The sequence below is a fragment of the Mustela putorius genome, unplaced genomic scaffold, assembly GCF_011764305.1.
Source record: "Mustela putorius furo isolate JIRA1106 unplaced genomic scaffold, ASM1176430v1.1 tig00003875_pilon_pilon_pilon, whole genome shotgun sequence".
Classification (NCBI taxonomy): domain Eukaryota; kingdom Metazoa; phylum Chordata; class Mammalia; order Carnivora; family Mustelidae; genus Mustela; species Mustela putorius.
This window is the reverse complement of record NW_025422026.1, coordinates 6,305,397-6,327,864: the sequence shown is the minus strand read 5'-3', so window position 1 is coordinate 6,327,864 and position 22,468 is coordinate 6,305,397. Positions and strand designations below refer to the sequence as shown.

The following is a 22,468-nucleotide window of genomic DNA, read 5'->3' as shown; positions in this document are numbered from 1 at the left end:
TCCGCAGGCAGTAATGCACCTGGCCCCATGCGGTCAGGGGGCTCGGGGAGGCACAGAGGCGCCTGTTCTCTCACCCCCTGCCTCTGCCCTGCAGAAGGGCCTCGGTGCTGGCTGCTCAGCCCCGTGGCAGGCCTCCCTGTTCCTCCACAGACAGAACCACCTTTCGGAGAAGGAGAGAAAGCAGGACTACCACAGGCTTTCATGAGAAGATAAAGGATTTTTGTTTTTATTTCCACGGCCTCTGAGCAGGCTTATCACATTTGAGCATTACTTCTCTCCCGCTAGGGCACTGCATCAGAGCACGAGGGACAGAACAAAGAACCAGCCAAGAAGAAAAGGAAAAAAGAAATGAAATGCCTGAGTTAATGTGAACTTTGGGGCTTCTGCTTTCTTTTTACCCAACAAGCAACAGTGCCCCGTGTCCTACAGCCTGTGCCACTGGTGGCATCTTGGCTCTGAACCCACTGGACTCTGCCACACTTTCCCTCGGAGGCAGGCCGTCTAGGCGGCTCCTGCCGGCCTCCCGCGAGCCCTTTTGCAAGCAGCACAGCGCAAGCCTGAGTGTGGGAGCCTGCGCCACCCCGACGGAACTCCACGGGAGCAAATTCGGGGCCTGCAGGCAGAGCTGCGGTCCAGGCCGGCTTCACGGTTCCAAGGAGCCTTTGGTGAGTTCAATTATCTGGTAAATATCCAGCGCTTCACCTGAAAGACAGTGCCTGTGGTTGGCGGTGCCCAGGAGCCAGCAAGGAGGGAAGAGCAAGGCAGAGCAACCGCCGGGGACAGAAGGTGCCGCTGGGGAGTGCCCGTTTTCTTTCTGTATAAAATAAGCTTATTTTCTTTTTAAATGTATCTTTCTGCTTGTTTGGTATTCAAAGCACATTTTTCACCTAAAAATGCACTTTGACCTTATACAAGGTGGCATCTAAAATATATTTCTCTGTGGTTAAAGAGGAAATATTTTGAGTTCTGGTTTCTTCCTTCATGTGCCGTGAACATCATGGTCCCTGGAGGTCCCGGGCACGCCCTCCCCGGACCCGCCCGCACTCTGCACTTGCCGACCGGAGCGGGGTGCAGCTCACCCTGGGGAATCCCGTATCTCCTTTCCATCCCAGTTGGATTGGAAGGGGTTTTACAATCCATGGTCACTTCCTTCCTGAGGCACCGGTCAATATCGACTGTGCTGAAAAAGGCGACGGACTGAGGCAGGTCATTGAGACCCAGCTTGTAGGCAAACATACACCTGCAAGAGACCAGTCCCCTCTCAGACCCGGCCCTCCCCCAGACCGCTGCACAGTGAGGGGTTTAGAACATGTCTTTCCCCCTGAAGTTCACTGTCAGCTGTCAGGCACAACCGCCCCAGGGGCAGATGGAGAGGGCCATGGAGTGTTAAGTACCGTCTCCATGATCCACCCATTAGGAGATCTGCTTCCCAAACTAGTTCTGAATGGTAGACCATTACGGAACTGTGATTACTGGAGTCAACCAGGTAAACTAGGAATCTTACTACTACAAGGGAATACAGCCCCATATAGAAAATGTTTTTTAAGCCACATCAGAGTTTCAGACTACCACCAGAAAACACTGTGAACGAGGAATCATAAACTTCTGGCACTTAAGGAAACCTGGATAAAAGAAAAACCTCTCAATTTTGCATGAACTGAGAAAAGGTTTCATTTGATTTTTAAAACAAAAGTCTGTGGCTAGAGGAGACCACGATGGCAGCTACTCATGGAACACCTCCCTGACCTCCTCACTACTTCCGTCATCTAGTCTGGATTTATGGTCTTTTCAAATCCAAGAAATCCGACTTACAGCTGAGGCTGGTCTTTTTAGGACCTTCATTCCTAGGGAGATGTGAGCAGCCCCTGCCCCGCGTACCTGGTCAGGAGGTTGGTGATCTGCAGGGCCAAGGCTGCGCGGTAGCGGTCCTCCTCTCGCACCAGGTAGCGGACCTCATCGTGGATGCTGATGCAGAAGCGCCCGTCGATGGCAAACTCCTCAAACAGCCACCTCATGGCCACGAGCATGAGGTGTAGATAGTCCACGGCAGAGCTCTGCACCACCCAGTTCACGCGGCTGGTCATAAACTGTGGGGGGAGGGGGCACAGGTCAGAGGGGTTCAGCCACACACCGGCTCGCTGTGGGGAGGTGGTGGTACCGGAGCCCTGCCCCTCCCTGTGACCCCCTCTCCCCAGGCTCCGAGGACCGCGCACTACCTCCCCCTGGACAGCCGAGGGCTCCAGGGCCCGGCTGATGCGGCAGCCCAGCACTGGGGTACACGGGGTGTCAGACATGGCAATGCTCTCCAGCTTATTGAACATTTCGGACTCCGTGCCCCCCGTCCACGCTCGTTCGGCAACCACCTCCCACTTCTTCCAGCGTGACCTGGGGACACACACACAAAAGCCAGGCTTTGCCTTTCAGCATCTCTGAGCTAAAACTAAGTATCCCAGCTCCCCCAGGCGAACCCGGACCTGCCCTCCCTCCTTAGGACACAGAAGGTTCTTACTTCCTCGAAGCTTCTCTCTGGATCTTGCGCAGATCCTGCAGGGAAACCCAGCCATCTTCAGTCCTGTCCACAGGGAGGTCCAACTCCCTCACGAGCCACTCGCCCTCGTCCGACAGCCGGTACCTGGGGGCAACGTCCCCACATCATTCCCGTGGGAGTGCCTCCTGGGTGCCTGGCCCCAGGCTGCAGTACTCACAGACACCCAGGCCCATGCCTGTGGCCCTGGGCTCGACATCAGAGGGGGGAACAGGCTGAGAGGGGGTAAGTAACTTGCCAAGAGGTGAAGCCCAGACGGGAACCCAGGCCTCCGCGGGCTACTCCATGGAAGCCCAGCAAAGGACAGATGCCAGCCTGGGAGCCAGCACGGTTACCACTGTCCTCGTGCTGCAAACGCAGGACCACCCAGCGGCCACTGAGCGTCATGCTTTAGTGCAGGAGACACAAGGGCTGTGACCTCAGAAGGGAGGGATGGTAGGGAATGGGATACTCCTTGAAGGGAGAAGGACATGTAGAGAAGACCGCGCTGAGCCAAGTCAGACCGAACCCCTCAGTTTCCACTGCCCCAGACTCCCAGCTCCAGTGCGGCCTCAGACCTCACCAGGCCTGACCCTGACGGCTCCCCATGCCCGTCACTCATCTCCACACTGCACTGGGCCTTCCCCACCACCCACGTCCTCGGGCCAGACTCCCCCGTGTCCCCTTCAAAGGTCTCCACGACTAAGGCCCGACCTCATCCGTCCTCATCGCACAGTCCCCACAGTGCGAGCTGTACCCCTCCCCGGTGTTCGCGCGCTCCCCCTACACCCTCACTTGCTCGCCCTGCAGCCTCCCAGGAGGAGACCTGCTCGTTAACTGTGGCCCCTGGACATGGTACCTGTGGAAGGCAGACCCGTCCCTCTCCTCCCGGTCTTTAAGGCCCTCCTGGGACCCAGTAAGGCCCTGAGCACACGAGGCAGCACGGCCAGAGGGAACAAACCGCAGCCTCCTGGAGCAAAGCCCATCCGAGGTCTCCAGGGCTCCAGCGCTGCCCCTACCAACGCCCACCGCCCCGCCCCGCCCTCACTCGCTCCCCGGACCCCACACCGCCACCGTGCCGCCGCTTCGTGGCAACACAGAAGTCCAGCCTAACTCTGATGAAAACTGCTTGAAGTTATTCAATAAGCAAATGGCACAACCCCCGGGGCCAACCATCCTGGAGCCAGGTCAGAGCGCTGGAGGGAGAGGAGCCAAGAGAGGGCTCAGGCCAGGGGGAAAGCGAGATGTGACGAGGGCGGTTAAAGGGAGCAGAGGAGGCCTAAGGCTCTGGGGGAGACGCGGATGGGGGAGGGGCCCCTCACCTGCGAAGGCCCTTGGTGACAGCGTACATCTGCTGGGCCTTCTCGGCTGCCTCCTGCCGGGTGAGCCGGTGGTTGAACTGCATCAGCAGGCGCTCGGCGAAGGGCTGCCCCGCCCCGTAGATGCGGCCGTAGTTGAAGATCTTGGCGTGCTCCCGGCTGATGCCCACGGTCGCCGCGGTCTTACTGTGCAGGTCAGTGCCCCTGCTCTTCCTGCCCTGCAGCGTCATCCAGCCGAAGGCCGTGCAGCCTGGGGAGGGGGGCGGGGAGCCAGGCGTGAGAAAGGCGGCCTGGAGGCGTTCTGCCAGCCCCACGGCTGCCTCGGCTCCGGCCCGGCCCCTCTCACCGTGCATGCCCGCAAAGTGGGCATCTCCGAGCACAGCGGCGATCCACAGCTCCTGCGAGTCCACGTCGGCGCCCACGAGCACATAGCCGGGCGGGGCCTGCACCATGGCCTTCAACTCACTGCCTACTCGGTCAGGCTGCGGAAGAGGGAGGTCAGGCCCTCCCCAGACACCCCAGTGAGACTCCTCCCCCCGCCCCATTCCTGGAGTCGGGCTCCACTGAGTGCTGGGCCTTTCCTGACCGGGCGCTTTCGGTAATGCCAAGCACGGCCCCACACTCCACCCCCAGGGGCTCCCAGGACAGCCGCCGAGCAGCAGCGTGAGGGGACAGTAGACATCCGGCCCCGCCTCCACCCCACCGCAGCTGTGCGCATCACGCATCACGCCTCGTCCGTGTCTGACTACGAGGAGGGGCTCAGGTCAAGTTTGCTGAAGGAACCACAGAGCGGCAGAGCTAGATTTGAACTGGGGTCCTGACTGCCCCAGAACTTAGGTTCCTTTTCGTGCTCCTCCCGAAAACCCTCTGTACCCAGTTTCTAAGGAACCCAGGAGAGGCAGCACAGAGACGCGAGGGCAGCACACACATACCCGGGCGTTGCTGGCAGTAAGCCACGTGGGCTCCACGGCCCGGCGTGTGATGGTGCCAGCGGTCACCACCTGAGGCAAGATGGCCCCGTAGCGACCTTCCTCATCGTAGTCGGGATGCCTGGTAGGGTAGGGGAGAACATGAGTCTTGGCAGCTTGCTGTAGTCCTAGGTCCTCCCCTACTCAGTTCTCCCGTCCCCTCAACCACTTGGCAGGCCATACCTGGTCACAGCACGGGGCAGAGCCGACCTGGGCAGCCACACCACCATCTGGGAACTGCGGGGACAGGACTGAGGCTCAGGAAAGCCAAGAGGAACAGAATCCAGCTCTGGGGGCCACCGCGTCCCCTCCTGGCCAGGCCTCACCCTCTCCCCACCGACTTCATTCAGGGCGGCCGAGGCACAACCAAGGCCTGGGGCCCTAAGATCCCTCATCCAGGAGTATATGCCATCTGAGAACCAGGCAGGCCTCCCAGATGGCTTCTGCCCTGCCCCAGAGTGTCTGTGAGGAGTCTGACCTCGGCCCTGCCATGAGCACCTTGGCCACACTCGGGGCAGACCTCAGCAGCCTTCTGGCAGCCAGCCCTGCGGCAGAGGCCAGCTGCCCTCCATGCCCCTCAGCCACATCCAGGGCTCCAGCAGCTCCACCATCCAGGCCCAACCACACCACTTTCTACATAAACACAGAGGCTGAGGCTAGGAAGGAAAGGGGCCTGCCCGCAGTCACACGGCACCCAAACCACAAGAAGCCAAGCCTCAAGACTGTCGCTGGGCTGTCCCTCCGGTGCGACACAGGGGGGTGGGCGGGGGGAACCTGGGTGGGAGGTGGGAGAAGGGGATCCCAGGGCTGCTGTAACCTGGCCAGGGGCACAGATGACAGGTTTCCACCCTCCCACGGCAGCCCACCTGATTCGTTTATGGGCATTCCTCCAGAAAGAAATCATTTTGTTGATTTCCAAGGCACGGGGCCCGCTGGCACCTCCTGGGCCGGCCTGCAGGGTGCCATCCTCCATTTTGGGCAAGAAGTCCTTGGCAAAGGGGCTGCCCACGTTGCAGCTGCTACCATCCTGAAAAGGGCAAAGGAAGCAGGGGCTCTTGGAAGCTGGTGGCAGATCCCTAAGGAACCCCCTGTGCACCTCAGCTCTGACCACCAAGCCCAGAACCTCAAGCAAACCAGTCTAGGGAAATCCCCAAATGCAACACAGGTGCATGTGCATGCACGCACATGCACAAGCAACTGAGACACAAACGCCATCTCCCTCCACCAGGCAGCTGCCCCCTTGTCTGGGGTGGGGGAGGGTACATAGGATCCGAGGTCCCTAGCAGATGTCCCACACTGCAGAGCGTGGACCCATATGAGCTTTCATCCTACATGTGTGTATTTATGATAAAACTATGAAAAGGATGCCTGGGTGGCTCAGCCGTTAAGTGCCTGCGTTTGGCTCAGGTCATGATCACCAGGGTCCTGGGACTGAGCCCCTCCTCAGGCTCCCTGCCCAGCAGAGAGCCTGCTCTGCTCTCCCTTTGCTGCTCCCCCTGCTTGTGTGAGTGCGTACACGCACACTCTGTCAAATAAATAAGATCTTAAAAAAATATATATATATATATATATGATAAAGAGCACATGGTGAAACTGTCATAGAAATATCTAATAAAACAGAAGTGTAACAATAAGGCGCCTGGGTGGCTCAGTAAGTTGAACCTCTGCCTTCGGCTCAGGTCAGATCTCAGGGTCCTGGGATCGAGCCCCAAGTCGGGCTCTCTGCTCAGCGGGGAGCCTGCTTCCTCCTCTCTCTCCCTACCTGCCTCTCTGCCTATGATCCATCAAATAAAATCTTCAAAATAAAAATTTTAAAAATCATTAAAAAAAAAAGTGTAACAATGAACTGTAATAAAAGTTATACGTATCTGTATTCCCTCAAAATATCTCACGTACTGGATCCACACTTCGTGCACTGACGTGAGGGATAAAATGCCTCCTGTCATCGTGAGATGAAGTAAGGTGAGAGACACAGGCACAGGCCGAAGCCTCGGTCTCCTTGTGGCCTCCTGAGGCTGCCTCAGCAGGAAAATCCTCAGTGGACACAGGGAAGCTCAGTCAGTTGAGCATCTGTCTTTGGCTCTGGTCATGATCCCAGGGTCCCAGGACTGAACCCCGCATCGGGCTCCCCATCCTCTGCAGGGAGCCTACTTCCCCCTCTCCCTCTCCCACTGTCTGCCACTCCTCATGCTTGTGCTATCTATGTCAAATAAATAAAAGCTTTAAAAAAAAAAAAAAAAAGGGCAGATCACCTGCTTCAGGATCGAGGCTGACCCAGGGAACTACCCACCGTGGGACACTAGCACCCATCATGTGACCCACATGCCCGACACCTGATAGCCACCGTCATTTAATCATACCACCATGCCCCTCGCCACCCAACTTTCAGGAGGCAGAGACTCCAAGAGATGGGGAACTGTCTGGGACCATGCCCTGTCCCACCACGTGTGTTGCTCCTGTGCTAGGGCGCTTCTGGGTTGAGTCACTCCAGGGACATGGGTGCCCAAGGCACGGTGAGGGCAGCACGGAACAGGCGTCTATCAGGACACACACCTTGTGAGGCAGCTTGAAGAACCAGCAGCCGGGGACGTCCACATCGTTGTAAGGTCCGTTGCCATGGTGATAGGCTGGCTGGCTGCCTTTGGGGCCACCAGCGGCAGTCTGTGGGGGCCACACACCTAGATGAGGCCCTGCTCAGCACCTGCATTCGGTGAGGGCCAGGGCATGGGAAAAGGGCCTGAGGCAGCCAACGGTGTGCTGAGAAGTGGCAGGATGACCACGAACCTCAGGCTCCCTCCTCAGCCTCCAAGAAACACGGGGCCACCCACGGGCAAGGCAGTGTGTCCCCACCCCCACCCCCGGGACCTTGGGAATGCTCTGGCAACGGGGAGAGCTACACAGGGCACAAGAGCAAGGCCCCGCCACCCAGAGCCTGCCGAGCGCCTGCCCAGACAACCCCAGCCCAGAAGCCCGCTCACCAGAGCCGGGGGCTGACTGGGGACAGCCGCTCCGCAGCGCTCTGACCTGGCCTCCACCTCCGCTTCTGCCTCTGCTTCCAGGCAGCCCAGTTCTTCCACCTGGATGGGCCCGGGTAGCAAGGAAGTGAAGCAGGGGGCTGGCCTAGGGCCAGCACCCCAGGGCCCCCAGGGCGCCGCCCCCACCCAGAAGGCCGCCTGTCCCCAGGAGGGAGCAGAGACTTCAGAGCTGCCCTCACCGTCTGCCACATGGCGCTGCCGTCGGCGAGCAGGAACTCCTCCGCCAGGCCTGCCTGCTGGGGCTCCGGCTGCTGCTTCCCCTGTTCAAGACAGTGCTTCCTGTACAGGGACTCGATGGCTCTGTGCAGAGAAGAGCAGTGGCCTCTGATTACGGGGGGGGCCCGGGCCGGGCGGCTCGCTAGGGCCTTCCCCAACTCCCTTTGCTCAGGCCTCAGAACCAGCTCTGAGGCAAAGCGGGACAGCGCTCTCCCTGGTTTTCAGACAGGGAGTGACAAATCCAAGTAAAACACAACACGCCGGTGGCAGGCGAGGGTGCGAGCCCTGGTCTGACCCCAATCTGAGCTCCCAGCTCGCAGCAGCCGCCTCCCCTGGGAAAGCTCTGGGAGCTGAGCAGCCTTGCCCACAGGACCCCGGGCCCCTTTTGTCCCCAGGGCTCTGCAGGTAACTCGGGCTGTCCTGCAGAACCGGGCCTCCCAACTTGAGCCATGTGGAGTGCCACGGCTTGTCCCCAACACCTGCCTGTCCAGAGCTCAGGACTCGGGATCTCAGACAAGTCCAGAGACTTCCCTAGACCTCTGTTCTGCCAACTCTACCGTGTGGCTAACCACTCAATCTCACGTGGCTGCCTGCGAACCAACGAGGGGCACCACGAAAGCTTTATGATCAGAGTGGAACTCGTGCTTGATAAACTCTACACAGAAAAGAAAAACAGCCCACCTCCGCTGCTGCTCCCGACAGCCCCCCGCAGCTCGCTCCTGGGAAGGCAGCTGTGCCACTGGACCCGAGGGCAGGGCCTCAGGCCTCCACGCCCCTGTGGGGCTCTGACCGCACAAGGAAAGGGCAGCCACGGAAACGAGGACTCACACCCAGACCCTCGCACCCCAGCTCTTCCCGCTGGCCTGGGCCAGGCTTGGGTCCTCCAGCAAAGGGAAGGGGTCCCCAGACTCTACCTTTTCCTTTCCTGAGCCTCACCTGTAGGGGCAGGCCACCCCAGCTGAGGCCGGGGCGGTTTCCACGGGCGCCTGGGCCAGGTTGTCCCGCCGCCCGGGCACCAGATACCCCCAGCCATGCCGCTCCGAGCAGTGCAGAGGGAAGCCATCCCAGGTCATTGCCATGAGTTTTGGAGTGACCCGCATCTGCAGGCTGAGGAGGCTGGGGCCCGGGGTCCACGCGGGGTCATCCAGCCGGGGACAAAGCTTCCGGTACCACCTGTGCCCCACCCGAGGAGAGCAGTGTCACTGCGGTGAGGGGAGGACAGCACAGAACCACAAGCCAGGCTCCCTCTCCCATGACCACGCCCACCCTTCAAAGCCCCGAGGCTTTCTGGTGACCTCAGCCTAGAGTCCCAGTGCCCTCCCTCTGCGGGTACACCCATGACCCCCAGGAAGTCCCCTAGAATAATTCACGCATCTGAAAAGGAAGATCCTAGGTCAGGCCTACCAGACTAGTCAGAAACCAAGGCCTGTAAGTGTGGGCCAGCACTGGGCTCCTTCCCAACCTCCATTCCATATAGAGCAACTGGCCCGAGAAGACAGCAGATCTGCCCCACTGCTGCTCCAGGCACGAGCCATGCCATCTCGCTCGCTCGCTTTCAGAGCCCCATCTATCACACACTGTTCACCACGGCCAACCCAAAGGATGTACACAACTTAGACCTCCCTTAAGTTGTGAAGAGATCCTGCTATTCACCCTGGTTGCCCCTATTTTCTCATCTCTGCCTGTCTATGAGGCTCATAAAAATCCCCTCCTCAAGGAAGCCTTCCCTGATTTCTCCAGGCAGAGTTAGGTGCTGCCTCAACACTGCTCACTCTTCCTTCTCATCAGGAATATAAAGACTAGCTGCCCGGGTTGGTTTTCGTGCCTAGCTCCTCCTAGGGAGAAGCAGCTCCTAGAAAGGAACCGTTCCTATCTGTACCCCAGGTGGCTGCAGTGGGCCCAGCATTCATCAGGGGCTCAGTGCACTTGCACTGAATGAGACCAGCGAGCCGGGGGTCAGAATGAGCAAGTGACTGGAAGACAGAAGGAATGGCAGCAGGTCCCCAAGGGTTCCCCACAAACACCACCCTGGTGCTGGGGCCCAGGTAAAGGGAGTCTCATGGGAGGAGAAGTGCGGACTCTGGACACATGAGGGGCTGAGGCTCACCCAGGGTGTCCAGGAAGGTGCTGGGGCCGCTTGGGCAAGACCTCTGTAGTCCCCTTCAAGCGCTCCAAGCAGGCACGAGCCATGCCATCTCGCTGAACCTCCTCCTCCTCACTGGGGGGGCCGGGGTCTGCAGAGGGTGGGCAGGACCATCAGGACCCGCGGAAGGGTCTCTCCGGAAGACCTGCCCAGCCACTTATCTCTGGAAGGCCGGAGGACCCCTTTCAGTGGTCCCAGTGGGTCCCAGGACCTTCCCAGGGACCATCCCTGCCCCACCTCCCGCCCATGCTCCCCACCTTCCTGATCCTTGGGCTCCCCAGGGGCCCCAGCCCCCTCGATGGGCAACTTGCTGGCTGTAGTTGGCTCCTTCCTCTTCACCTTCTTTGCCTTCTTCTGCTTAAACTCTTGCAGGTCCCACTCCAGGTCCCAGAGCCAGGGGTCTTCCTTGTACCTGCAGAGCGAGTACACCAGGGTGGCATAAGGCCCAGCCCACCCGTACTCACCTAGATCCTGCCCTCCCAAGGCCTGCTTACCTCTGTCCTGAGAGCAGCTGGCAGGCGTCGTTGGCCAGGTCCATCAGTGACTTCTTCATCTCCCGCTGGAGCTCCTCGTACGTGCTCTGCGCCTCTGCCAGGTACCGCTCCCAGTTGTGGTTCACGGGCAGGTAGGAGACCCCCATCTCCAGCATGCCAGCCAGGGTCACTGGGTGGGGGCACCTGGGGGTGGGGGGAAACACCACGGCGGTCAAAAATGGCCCCAGAAAGCAAGGCGTGGGCCCAGTCCCTGAGCCAGTCTGGCGAGCCTCAACCTGACCACCCAGGCAGTGTAGCGCTGATGCCAGACCAGGTCTCAAGCCCAGCTGGAAGACTCTGGAACCCTGAGATGCTAGGTAAGTCGCTTCCCCTGACATAGACAGTTCCTCTATCAAGTGGATACAGTATCATCCCGTATCATCCCGTCCTCAAGGGATAATCCTTGTTACAGTTACAGGCAAAAGTGGAAACAGGTGCCTTCTCCTATGTCAAGCCTCAGCAAGCACCCCGCACTGCGCTAGATCACAGACAAGCCTCCCAATGGGACTGGGCGTTATTTGTGTGTGCTTTACAGACACACACAGACACTGAAAAACCAAGTGACCTGCCCAAGGGCAAATGAATGAGGCAGGCCAGTCGATTCAAATGAAGTCTAGGGGACACTTGCGACTGGCCACACTGTATGAGTGACTCACTACCAAACATGACCAAGACAGATGTGAAGCCCTGGGCTCAGGGTCTGGGCACGGACAGGGTGCTCAATCAGCCAGGACCACACACAGGAAGCACTGCCACAGCCCTCAGCTCACCCCTCCAGGCCCTGAAAAGGCTAAAGTCCACAGGCTGAGGGAGACCTTTTGACCAAGGACCTAGGTACCAGCACTCTACTGACCCCCAGGGGTTCCCACCGGGGCCCCCCCTCACCTCTCCAAGAAGAGCGGTAGCTGCTGCTGGAAAACCTCATAGGTGGCCCACACGTCCTGGGCACAGTACTGCATCAGGTCCTGGCACAGGCGACAGGAAGGCGCTGGGTGGGCAGCCATCCCACTGCCATGGCCAGGTCTCAGGGTCAGGTTGGGCAGCCACACTCCCTGGGGTCAGCTAGGGGCTGCCACGGCCCAGCCCCCCAGAGCCCTTCACCAGCACCGTACCTGGAAGTTCTCACGGATGTCCTTCATGCTACCCTTGACAAACAGCTCTCGAGGCTCCTTCTCTAAGGGGGGCCCCCCAACATAGAGGCCATGCACGTCTGCCAGATTATTGACACTGCTGATGTCCAGCCAGTCCCAGGACGAGATCTGGGGGGCCAGAGCGAGGGATACAGTTCAGCCTCGGGACAGACAGGCAGGCTGGTGAGACAGTCCCAAGCGGCCCAGTCCGGCCTCCCGCAGTTGAGCGCTCACCGCTGGGCCACCGGCTTTGCGGGGGGCCTTCTGGCCTCGCTGCGTGGGGTGTTGGGCCTTGCGCTTGCCCTGCTTGGCTGCCATCCACAGACTGCGCTGGAAACCGCTGAGCCCCGAGATGGCCATGTGCATGCTCATGGTGTCCAGGAAGCGCATGCGGGAGCCCTGTGGGGGGCAGGGGGGCTGGAGCTGAGGCCACTTGGCACTGCTTCAGGGGTGTCACCCCACCAGCCCCACCCCAGCCTCCTATCACACGACCTTCCAAAACTTAAGACTCTCCTCGTGCTTGCGCACACTTAGCCCTCTGGCGGGGACAGGCTCGCCCTCCCACATCCCGCCCTCCAGGGGGCAGGCCTGGCTCAACCACAACACACGGGTCCCTCCCAGCGGGTCCAGCCACAGCTCTGAGGGCTGCCTTGGGAACAGAGGGGCCAGATCGAGGCCTTCTGAGCTCCCAGCCTCAGCCCCCCACCCCAGCCCTGCTGCTCGCAAGCTCTGTAGCCCTTGTTCAGGTCAAAAAGGCTACCCTCAGGAGGCCCACCTTTCTGCTGGGCTGGCTGTAAGGAGGCATCGTTCAACCCCCACCCCCACCCCCACCCCCACCCTGCCACGTAGCTTCTGCCTGCGCCCCCTTTTCACAAGTAAGGAAACGGAGGCTCAGGGACGGTAAGGCGCTCAGGCTGCTTGCCCCTGTTGGGGGCAGGTGTGAGCCCAGGCTGTGTGGCCCAGAGCCTCCAAAGACCCACGCTATGCTCTAAACCACCACGCCGAGAGAAGGGATAGCAGTACTCCCTGACAACGCCTGCGCCGTACCAGGCCAGTCCTGGGGAATGAACAGCAGGGCCCAGGGACCAGGGGCTGCGCTAGTCAACTGGCAGGCTCCATAGCTGCTACCAAGATAGAGACGCTGACGAGGAAAAGCAATGCCTTCCCTAACCCCCAGGGTCAGAGCTCTCAGGACACCCCCTGCCAGAAGCTACCCTGGCCCCAGGAACCTTACCTGGATCAGGTACTGCTCCCTGATATGGGCTCGATCAAAGCACACGTTGTGCCCCACCACTAACTGCTCCTGCCAGCCGCGCCGGGTGGGGCCGCCAGCACTGGCAGGGACCTCCAGAGGAATGAGGTCAGCCGGCGACAGCTGGTTGGTCCAAGAGTAACGCTCTTCCACCAGCCGCCGGCTGCACCAAGAATACCTAAGGGAGGTGAGAGGCAGACAGGCTGGGCACAGGCGCGGCCGACTTCCACTCCGCGACACCCACCGCACACCTACCGCCGCGAGCCGGCTCCCGGGCTAGCAGCTGAGACGCGAGCGAGCCCAGGGAGTGCTCCCCACCCTCACGGAGCCGGAGAGCGGGTGGGGGCATGTGGGAGGGAGGTCATAAAAGCTCCTTGACTTCGCCCTTCCACAGATAAAACAGAGCTAAATGCTGCATGCTGGGGGTCCCACACGGGCACCCAACCTGAACCCTGGGGTCCAGGGTTCACAAAATCTGTGTTTATGAGCACTGTCTACCCCTCGGGTCTGGAAGCACCCAACAGCAGGTGTTCAAAACATTAGTAAGGGAGACAGACAATTCCAACAGAATCCAAAGTGGGAATTTTTTTTTTTGGTTGAAAGTAGCAAAAAAAGAAAAAAAAAAAAAAAGACAAATGCTGCACATGTACAGGATGAACCATCTAAATAACGGCTGGAAAGACTCTGAAGGACCAAGAGCAAATCACGCACCTTGGAGCAGGTGCGGGCCTCTCCGAGCCACCTGAGGGGAGCCGAGGGCAAGTGTGGGCCTGGAGGGGCCGGGCCACCCGGGCAGAGAAGAGCACCATCTGCGGGCGCCTGACCCCGACTCAGGGCAAGGCTGAAGGGTGCCCAAGATCCACGAGGCCAGGCATGGCAAGGCCACTGAGGAAAAGCCCACTGTGAACCACAGAGGACGCCAGAGAGTCAAAGCCACTCAGCACCAAAGGGAGGGACGAGGCCTCCTGTGACCTCTACAGCCACCCAGCCCCCCTCCGCCCCGGAGCAGCTGGGGCCATGCGCCCCCGCCGCAGCTTCAACAAACACAACAGCACCTTCCACAGGGGAGGGGGAAACCGGCAGAAAGCGGCTCCTCGTTTTAAACCTGCTAAAGTCTAACTCACAACCAAATGTGGCCATACGCTCAGGGACGCAGGCCGCGACCGCCTCCCCCTTCAGAGCCCTGGCTGGAAGAGGAGGCTGGAAAGTGTCACATGTCTGAGGCTATGGTGACGGCAGGAACTCCAGGCACAACAAAAAGGCCAGACTGGTGTCAAGATCCAGGGCTGCAGCTGCGCACAGAGCCGTCTTACTACACGTCTGTGACAAAAAAGCAGCCAACATGCAAACACGTGTGGCACATTCAAGAGGTTTCGAATCAATGCCGTTAACTTAACTCTCTACACTTGTCCTGTGAACCGCAGATCAATGTTGGCACCTGTGTGATGACCCCCTAGTGCGACGACCATAGTCCTCAGCCACAGCCTTTGGGAAGCTGCTCTGCGGAATGGCTAAGCTGCCCTCCCCCGGGCCCCCAAAACCACCCCAAAATCTCAGGCTGAGCTGGAACTTGCGGTTACACAGCCACACGGGAGGGACATGCCCAAGTTCACAGCAGACTGCTTGGAGGGGCCCCATCTGGCACTCCCCGCCCCTCCAGTCAGGCTCCCAGGAGGAAGGCCCCCACGGGAGCCCAGGCCTCGGCAGGGACTCCTGCCACCCCGCAAACCGAGCAGTGCCCCCAGGACCACTGGCAAGAATGGACTGAGGCTGAGAGGGTGGGGAGGGCGGGGAGAGGGAGGAGGAGGGAGGAGGAGGGAGAGAAAAGGGGGCTTGAGGTAAAATGGCCAAAAATGACCGAGAGATCAAAAACCAAGTCTTTCTTGTCACTGGTTTCCTAATTTGCCTTCAGCCACCACAGCCTGCTTTACCTTCTCAAACAGTGGGTGGTACTCCCTCTACATGGACCGTCAAGTCACACAGGAAGCACTGAGATTCTCGTCTCAACTGGGACTAAATCAATGCGGAACCTGGTTTTGCTCTTTTCAGCCATTAATGCCTACCTTATCTATTTAGCCATGTTTTCACCATTTTCAACTGCATATTTAACATTTCGCAGCTTTCTGTACAAAGATGTAGCTTCCAATAGGGATAAAGAAACTGCTAACTTTTGTGCTGGCCATGCCTGAAAGCATTGGGGCTGTAAAGAGTATTTTAATCCTGGAATGAAGAATAAAAAAGGGGAGAAACAGGACTGCCATCATTGTTTGAAAAAGAAACGTGGGTAGCACTTAGAAAGTTATTTAAAAAGAAGAGAGAGAAATTTGGATATACCTTCCGGGGACCAAAATGCCTGTTTGGGAGGCTGGGGACAATGAGGAGGGGTTGCGGGGGGTGGGGGTGGGGGGTGCTACGTCTGGGTGGGAGTGTGTTTGGCGACATTGTAGGGATAGCTGGTCTGGCATTTAAGGGAGCAGCTGGCGACGCTAAATGCTCTGTACTGTCTGGGACAGCCCATGATAACCACCAGCATCCCCAAACAGAAACACTGTTCAAAGGTCTTGGACTAACTTCTCAGGAAGCAATTAGGGGAGGGGGAAAAGCACCCAATCCAGGTGGCCTCTAATGGTCTCCCCTAGGATCCCAAGCACAAGCTACTGTCCTTCTCCACATAGCCCCTATCACCACTTGCTGTTTGCTTGGGTGTTTGTTAACTGCCTGTGTCTTCCCACCAGAATATAAGCTCTGTGAAAGCTGGGGTCAAGCCTACTTTAGTTCACCACGAATCCGCAGTCCCTACAAGAGCACCCTGGTGGCACACAGTGGGACCTCCGGAAACGTTCACTGAGACGAACCATTCAGCTGGGCCCCCCCACACCTGTGCTAAAGTCCCCGGAGCCCAGCCCCTACTTACCAGGCCGAGGGGGATATGGCCACCGCCAACGTGGGGCAAGTTCCCTCTGCCAAGCAGACCTCCACGTCGAACACCAGGGCCCGCTCCTCGGGGATGGCCACGGGTACGGCCTCCCCCGCGGGGCCGTACCGGGTCCAGCCCTCCGCCCAGGCCCAGCTCGGGGGCTGGGGGGGCAGCTGGGCCTGCAATAACGAGTTGGCCGCCTCCAGGTAGGGCAGGCTCTGCTTCTGGGCCAGGAGCCGGAAGTGCTGGTCCAGGCTGCCCCCGTAGAGGGGCGGCAGGCGCAGCTCCACGTCCGGCAAGGGCGTGGCCGGCTGCCCCCAGAGCCCGTGCTGCTGCAGGTGCTCGACGCTGCGGCGCACCGCGGCCTCGCCAGGCGTCTCCCCGCCGCGCCCGAAGATTTGCTCGTGAAGCCCTCTCGAGAGCATCTGGATGTGCAATGGGTTGTGCCGCAGCTGCCCGCCCTCCGAGGATGGCACTTGCTGCGGCGGCGACGGCGGCTGCCCGTCGCTGGGGACGGGGGCGGGGCCGGAGCTGGAGACCCAGCGCCCCGGAGCTGGAACTGGCCCTGGCCCGACGGTGGTGGCGCCGGCCACCCTCTTCCAGAGCAGGCGGCTCATGGTTGGTGCAGGGAGCCCCCCGCTGGGAGTCAGGACACCTGGCTTTGGGCTCCAGCTTGGCTGCTTTTACTGGCCGAAAGACGTGGAGGGAGACACGTCCTGTCTCTGTTTTCCAGTCAGTGAAATGGGTCTGACCATGCCTGCCTTCCACCCACAAATCCTGAAGGAGACAGACGATACCAAGTGTTATTTCTCACATGTGCGGTACGTGGTCCGTGACGAGCCGTCACTCCTCGAGCACTCACTGCGTCCCAGGCAGCGTGCCAGGAGCTTTTAGGGACATTTTCTCAGTGAAGCCCCCAACAGCCACGAGAATCACCAACACCCCTCCTGAGGACACTGAGGTTCCAGCAGGTGCATCAGTGAACTTGGGGGAGGAGGACACAGTGGTTACGAGCGACGGTCCCGGAGGAGGACGCGGCGGGTTTGAATCCCGGCGCTGGCTGTCAGGAGATGCGTGACCTTGGGCGAGCTCCCTAAGGCCCCAAGCTCCTGCTCCGTAAAATGGGATTACGGATTCTATCGGTCACGCGGAACCGCCGTGCGGGTGACTCAGGGCGAACAGGTCGCGAGACCCGACCCTCGGCAAACGCTTGCCAAAGGGTGGCCGCCAGCTCCGCGACCCGCGCGGCCCCAGGGCCTAGCGCCGCCAGGTGCCAGCCCCCGGATTCGAACCCGCAGGGCGGGCCGCCGGTCCCCGGGGCTCCCACCCGTGCCCGGGCCGTGGCCCCGCCGGCCCAGGGCGCCCTGCAGGAGGCCGCGGCCCCCGGGCGCCCGCCCGTGCCCGTGCCCGGCGGCGCGCGGTGCGCCCTGGGACGAGCCTCCGCCCTGCTCCGGGCCTCGCTCCCTGACTGGAGAGGGAGGGGCCGCACCGCCGCTCGGCGACCCGGCCTCCCCCGCTCCCCGCCCCGGGCCGAACCCGCCGGAAACCTCGGTCCGTCCGGTGCTTCCCGGGCTGCGGCTCCCGCCCCCAGGCCCACGGAGCGGCGTCTCCCGCCGCACGGCCTACGCAAGCCTCGGGGTGGCGTGTGGCCTCCACCCGACCAGTCCGCCTCGCTGGCAGCCGCAACTTCCCGTCTGCTCCCCGTTCCGTCCCGCGGCTACCCGAGAGGCAGGCGGGAGACTCCCGGCGCGACCAATAAGAGCGCCGCAAGTGGACCGGTCCGCCCGCAGGGGGGAGAGGGAGACTTCCGGGTGGGCTCTCCCGGCAGTACCCTGGTAGCCAAAGTCCAACCTCCCCTGCCCAAGGAACAAATGGATTGGTCCCAGGCAAGCCGGTGGGCGGTAAAGCTACTTTTCAGATTGTCCAAAGAGAGCTAGGCGTCGGGCGGCCGCGTGGCCTAATGGATAAGGCGTCTGACTTCGGATCAGAAGATTGCAGGTTCGAGTCCTGCCGCGGTCGCAGAGGATCCGCTCACAATTTTTGGCCTGTTCAGAAGGCCTTCAGAAGGCAGCGTCGCGACCCGCATTTCACCCCACATCGAGATCTGGGAACGCCGGGATTCTCAGAAGTAACGGTTCCTCCCTCCGATCACGTCCCTATGAAGTGGCTCACCTACGTGTCCCGGACTCCGGGGCACGTTTCTAAATTGCACCACCAGCCGCGCGTACCCGCAACGCAGGTGGAGGAGGATGGAGAGCGAGGGGCATCGTTTAGGGAAATCCTAATTCGCACTCGATTGGTTTGTGGGAATGACAAGGGTTCGCAGCTGGAAGGGAGACGCGTCCTCCCCCAGCCCCCTGCTCCAAACATACTGCCTTTTGGGGAACCCGAGTCTGCGGTCCGGTCGCCAGCCCCCCGCCCGAGCGCCTGGGGAGCCTTCCAGCCTTTTCGGTCTCCCGCCTCCTCATCCACCTCCTCTTGCTCCAGGGGCCGCAGCCGCTCTGCTGTCGGTGCCCGTTGGTCCCTGGTCCATAGACTGTAAAGTACCTGGAGGAATGAGGCCCTCGTGAATAACTAGAGCCTGAGGCTTGGAGCTCGGAGAGCAGCTGCGCCGATTTAAGGTCACGGGAGATTTGGGGTCGACCCGAGCTCACAGAGCTGATTAAGGACCACATTCTGGCCTCGCTGGAAGTCAGTCCCCACCTTCCAGCCTGTGCATGTGTGGGGACACCCTGAACGTATTTGACAAACTGACCGTATTTTCCGAGGGTAGCGTGGGCAGATAGCCAGGCCGCTTTCTCTGCCTCCTCCTGTTGCCCCCAGAGAGGCAGCGAGAAGCCCCAGACCAAGGCTTGGGAAGGCAGCACTGAGCCTTGATTTTTCCATACATTTTCCCCTTTATTTTTAAGTATGAGATATTTTTCATATGCTATTCTAGGTATGTTTAATAGACACACAAATATTTGATTTATTTTGTTTTTCTTTTGGCCAAAAAAAATCCAGTCAACTGAAAATCCACTGTATCATAATCTGTTTGTTGTTGGGTTTGTTTGGTGGTTGTTAGTTTTCACTTAATCTTATAACTGTTCACATTTTTGCAAAATGCCGAGAGGGGATCTCAGCTTAAATCAGGGAGTCCCTGAGTGGGGAAAATGCTTGTCTTATTACTCCTAATCTCCTAGTGCAATCAAGCTTCTCCTTCAATTGTGACATTAGGTGACCAAGCACAATCCTAGAAGCAGCACCTGAGACTTTTTTCCCAATAACAATCACAGATCTTTTCATAACGCGTTCCAATTGCTGTAGATTTTTCCAAATATTGCTTACACTCAACTGCCCTTCAAATTAACAGTGTCACTGGGTCACTGCCGGACCTTGTCGTTTAATGAGTTAATTAAAAAGTACATGGGGCACCTGGGTGGCTCAGTGGGTTAAGCCTTTGCCTTCGGCTCAGGTCATGATCCCAGGGTCCTGGGACCAAGCCCCGCATCGGGCTCTCTGCTCAGTGGGGAGCCTGCTTCCCCCTCTCTCTCTGCCTGCCTCTCTGCCTACTTGAGATCTCTGTCTGTCAAATAAATAAAATCTTTTAAAAAATTAAATTAAAAAAAAATAAAAAACACACATTACCTATTCTTTCTACTATTTCATTATCTTTGGTTTCTTTTGTAATCCTATGTGTTTTGTGCATTTAAAAACATTATTCTGGGACGCCTGGGTGGCTCAGTTGGTTAAGCAGCTCCCTTCGGCTCAGGTCATGATCCCAGCGTCCTGGGATCGAGTCCCACATCGGGCTCCTTGCTCCGCAGGGAGCCTGCTTCTCCCTCTGACTCTGCCTGCCATTCTGTCTGCCTGTGTTCCCTCTCGCTCGCTCTCTCTCTGACAAATTAATAAAAAAAAAAAAAATAAAAACATTATTCTAAGAAGGCATCTATGGCACACACACACAAAGCTAAGAACGGACCCCTGGCCCAACCAAATGTCATTTCCAGGGGATACTGTTTGTTGGGTCTGCTTGGTCTCTACTGGGAGAAAAACCCTCCCCTTAGGTTCAATGGCAGGAAATAACCATGAAGATGCCTGCCCCTCTCACAAGGCTAATTCAGGCCAGTCTGGTGCCCTCACCCTGGAATTAAAATCTTTAGCAAGGACAGAAATGGTCTTCACAGATTCCTATGAGGGAGGGGACCCAGAGGCATGAGCCCTTCCTGCCAAGCTGCCCTGTTTCCAGGACCCAGTTCCCCCACCTTCCTTCTCTCCCTTGCTGGGAACTCTCTCACATCCTTCTAGAACAGTCTGTCCTGCTGGTAGTATCTGAGAAACCAAAAACATTTTCCCACAATTTCCTGGACTTCTCTTCCCACACAGCAAAAGACAAAGTTCATCAGAAGCCCCTTCCTAAAGGAAAACACTGTGTACTTTCTTGCAAAGCATGTACCTCAGTTGTAACAAATGCTGAATTTTGAAAACTCTACCCTTCCATGACTGCTGTAAATTTCCAATTGCCATTGGTCTCAACCTGGTGTCTCATTGTATGTCCTGTTCCAGGGCCAGGCTGGGGCTTAGTAATAACCAGCACTTACTAGATGCCACGTCCTGTTCTAAAGGCTGACACAGTCAACTAAATTAATCCTCACACTGACCCTAGGGTCGAGGTACCGTTATCATGCCCTTTTACCGGTGGGGAAACTGAGGCACAGAGAGGTGAAGTAGTGTGCCTAAAACCCTTCGGCTGAGATTTGAACCCAGGGAGACCTGCTTTATCGCAAGGAACTTGATAACTGCATAATTCAGTGAATACCCACTGACCTTGAAAGCTGGCGACCCCTACTCCAAGGTTGGTACCCGGCACCGGGCTGGGGCCAGGGATGCCGGTTGGTGTGGACTTTACATCACTACTGCTAACAGAGGGATTCCCTCTGAGTGAGGGACTCCTCCAGGTTACTCTAGTGAGCTTACTTTCTGGTGACCCTTTTCTGTCCTGTTTGCTAAGCCCAGCTTTGGCAGGTTCCATCTCCGAGGGGGGAAAAAAAAAATCTCTCTCCTCTTCCTTTTTCTGAAGAGCAGAATCACTTCGAAACGAGCCAGGCTAAACACCTAGGGTACCATTTCGTTTAATTCTTCTGATCACCTTCCTGGTACTATCGGTAAATTGGTAATATCGTTATGCCGTTATACAGAGAAGAGGAAGGCTCTGGTAACAAGTGTGAAATTGACTCCCTCACCCAAAAATCACACAGTGAGGAGGGGGCCTGGATCAGAACCCAAGCACCCAGGGCACCTGGGTGGCTCAGTTAAGCGTCTGCTTTTGGCCTAGGTCGTGATCTCAGGATCCTGGGATCGAGCCCCACCCTGGGCTCCCCCCTCAATGGGAAGTCTGCTTCTCCCTCTCCAACTGCCCCTGCTTCTATTCCTTCTCTTGCAGTGTCTCTCTCTGTCAAAAAATAAATAAATTCTTAAAAAGGAAAAAGAGGGGTGCTTGGGTATCTCAGTGGATTAAGCCTCTGCCTTTGGCTCAGGTCATGATCTCAGGGTCCTGGGATCGAGTCCCACATGGGGCTCTATCCTGAGCCGGTAGCCTGCTTCCCCCTCTCTTTCTGCCTGCTGTTCTGCCTACTTGTGATCTCTCTCTCCTCTCTCTGTCAAATAAATGAATAAAATCTTAAAAACAACAACACAAGCACTCTATGATTCCAAAGCCACCGGGCACTTCGGCAAGCCCACTAAACACCCATAGTCAAGAAAGTAAATTTGGGGAAACAGAAAGCCAACCCTGATCATTGGTTTGCCGCCCCACACCAGAGTGATTGGGGTAAGACCTCAGGCCCCTCGGATATTAAGAGTTCTATATGGAAGGGATTGAGATCAATGCCTGGCCCACAGGAATTGCTCACAAACCAAGGTATGATTATCTTGTGTCAGCGCCTTCATAAAAGTTGTGCCAGGACTGAGCACCCTGGGGCACTTGTCCCTGAAATAACCAGACCTGTCCAACCAGGCTTCAGAAGGCAGAAGGCACCAATCCCTTTGGAGCTGTTTCTAGCAGAAACATTCAGGAGAGGGAGGGCTTCTTTGGGGTCCACTCATGCCCTGCTGGGTCTCCATCTTCTACCCGTGGGATCAAACTGGCATGTCTATGAAATTCGGAATGAAAATTAATAGGGCTCTTTTCACAATTCGCTTCCTTTTTTTTAAAGATTTTATTTATCTTAGACAGACAGAGATCACAAGTAGGCAGAGAGGCAGGCAGAGAGAGGAGGAAGCAGGCTCCCTGCTGAGCAGAGAGCCTGATGTGGGACTCCATCCCAGCCAGGACCCTGAGATCATGACCTGAGCTGAAGGCAGAGGCTTAACCCACTGAGCCATCCAGGTGCCCCCACAATACGCTTCTTAGTTCAGGGGGATACTGGTTCCGTCAGACCTGGGTAGTTTAG

The 22,468-nt window shown here is 58.1% G+C and overlaps 2 protein-coding genes and 1 non-coding gene across 8 annotated transcripts in view; 2 read left to right on the top strand and 1 right to left on the bottom strand.

Moving 5' to 3' along the window:
* The window catches only part of FANCI (FA complementation group I), an 86,417-nt gene extending 85,462 nt beyond the window's left edge, over positions 1-955 (top strand). For all 4 annotated transcript variants that reach the window (XM_004763759.2, XM_045067123.1, XM_045067122.1 and 1 more), the window contains one exon: positions 286-955. In XM_004763759.2, the coding sequence (XP_004763816.1) occupies positions 286-366 (81 nt within the window). In that variant the 3' untranslated portion in view covers positions 367-955. The remainder of the gene's footprint in view (positions 1-285) is intronic.
* On the bottom strand, positions 561-17,766 carry POLG (DNA polymerase gamma, catalytic subunit). Of its 3 annotated transcripts, none has more exons than XM_004763762.3 (23): positions 17,585-17,766; positions 16,035-16,814; positions 13,103-13,298; positions 12,103-12,267; positions 11,851-11,997; positions 11,624-11,703; positions 10,700-10,882; positions 10,463-10,617; positions 10,170-10,296; positions 8,999-9,235; positions 8,026-8,146; positions 7,790-7,888; positions 7,365-7,472; positions 5,678-5,838; positions 4,995-5,048; positions 4,776-4,893; positions 4,190-4,325; positions 3,847-4,093; positions 2,510-2,632; positions 2,217-2,385; positions 1,879-2,087; positions 1,080-1,240; positions 561-702 (listed from the first exon to the last, which is right to left on the bottom strand). In XM_004763762.3, exons 2-23 carry the CDS (start codon positions 16,652-16,654, stop codon positions 644-646), a joined length of 3,675 nt encoding a protein of 1,224 aa, XP_004763819.2. In that variant the 5' UTR covers positions 16,655-16,814; positions 17,585-17,766; the 3' UTR covers positions 561-643. The 3 variants fall into 3 exon arrangements, with proteins under 3 accessions (XP_004763819.2, XP_044923060.1, XP_044923061.1); XM_045067125.1 differs by having other exon boundaries at positions 10,517-10,617; XM_045067126.1 differs by lacking the exon at positions 1,080-1,240 and having other exon boundaries at positions 573-702.
* Positions 17,767-17,983: 217 nt separating this feature from the next.
* TRNAR-UCG lies at positions 17,984-18,056 on the top strand. Its single transcript has one exon. It is a non-coding gene; the product is annotated as a tRNA-Arg (tRNA).
* The last annotated feature ends 4,412 nt before the right edge of the window (positions 18,057-22,468 follow it).

Bases quoted from the DNA above. Each gene is read 5' to 3' on its own strand.
- POLG (XM_004763762.3), bottom strand. From the start codon at position 16,654: ATGAGCCGCCTGCTCTGGAAGAGGGTGGCCGGCGCCACCACCGTCGGG. The intron at 7,889-8,025 runs GTGAGGGCAGCT...GGGCCCATCCAG, and splicing joins GCAGCGCCATGTGGCAGACG to GTGGAAGAACTGGGCTGCCT. The intron at 5,049-5,677 runs GTGGGCTGCCGT...CTGTCCCCGCAG, and splicing joins AATGCCCATAAACGAATCAG to TTCCCAGATGGTGGTGTGGC.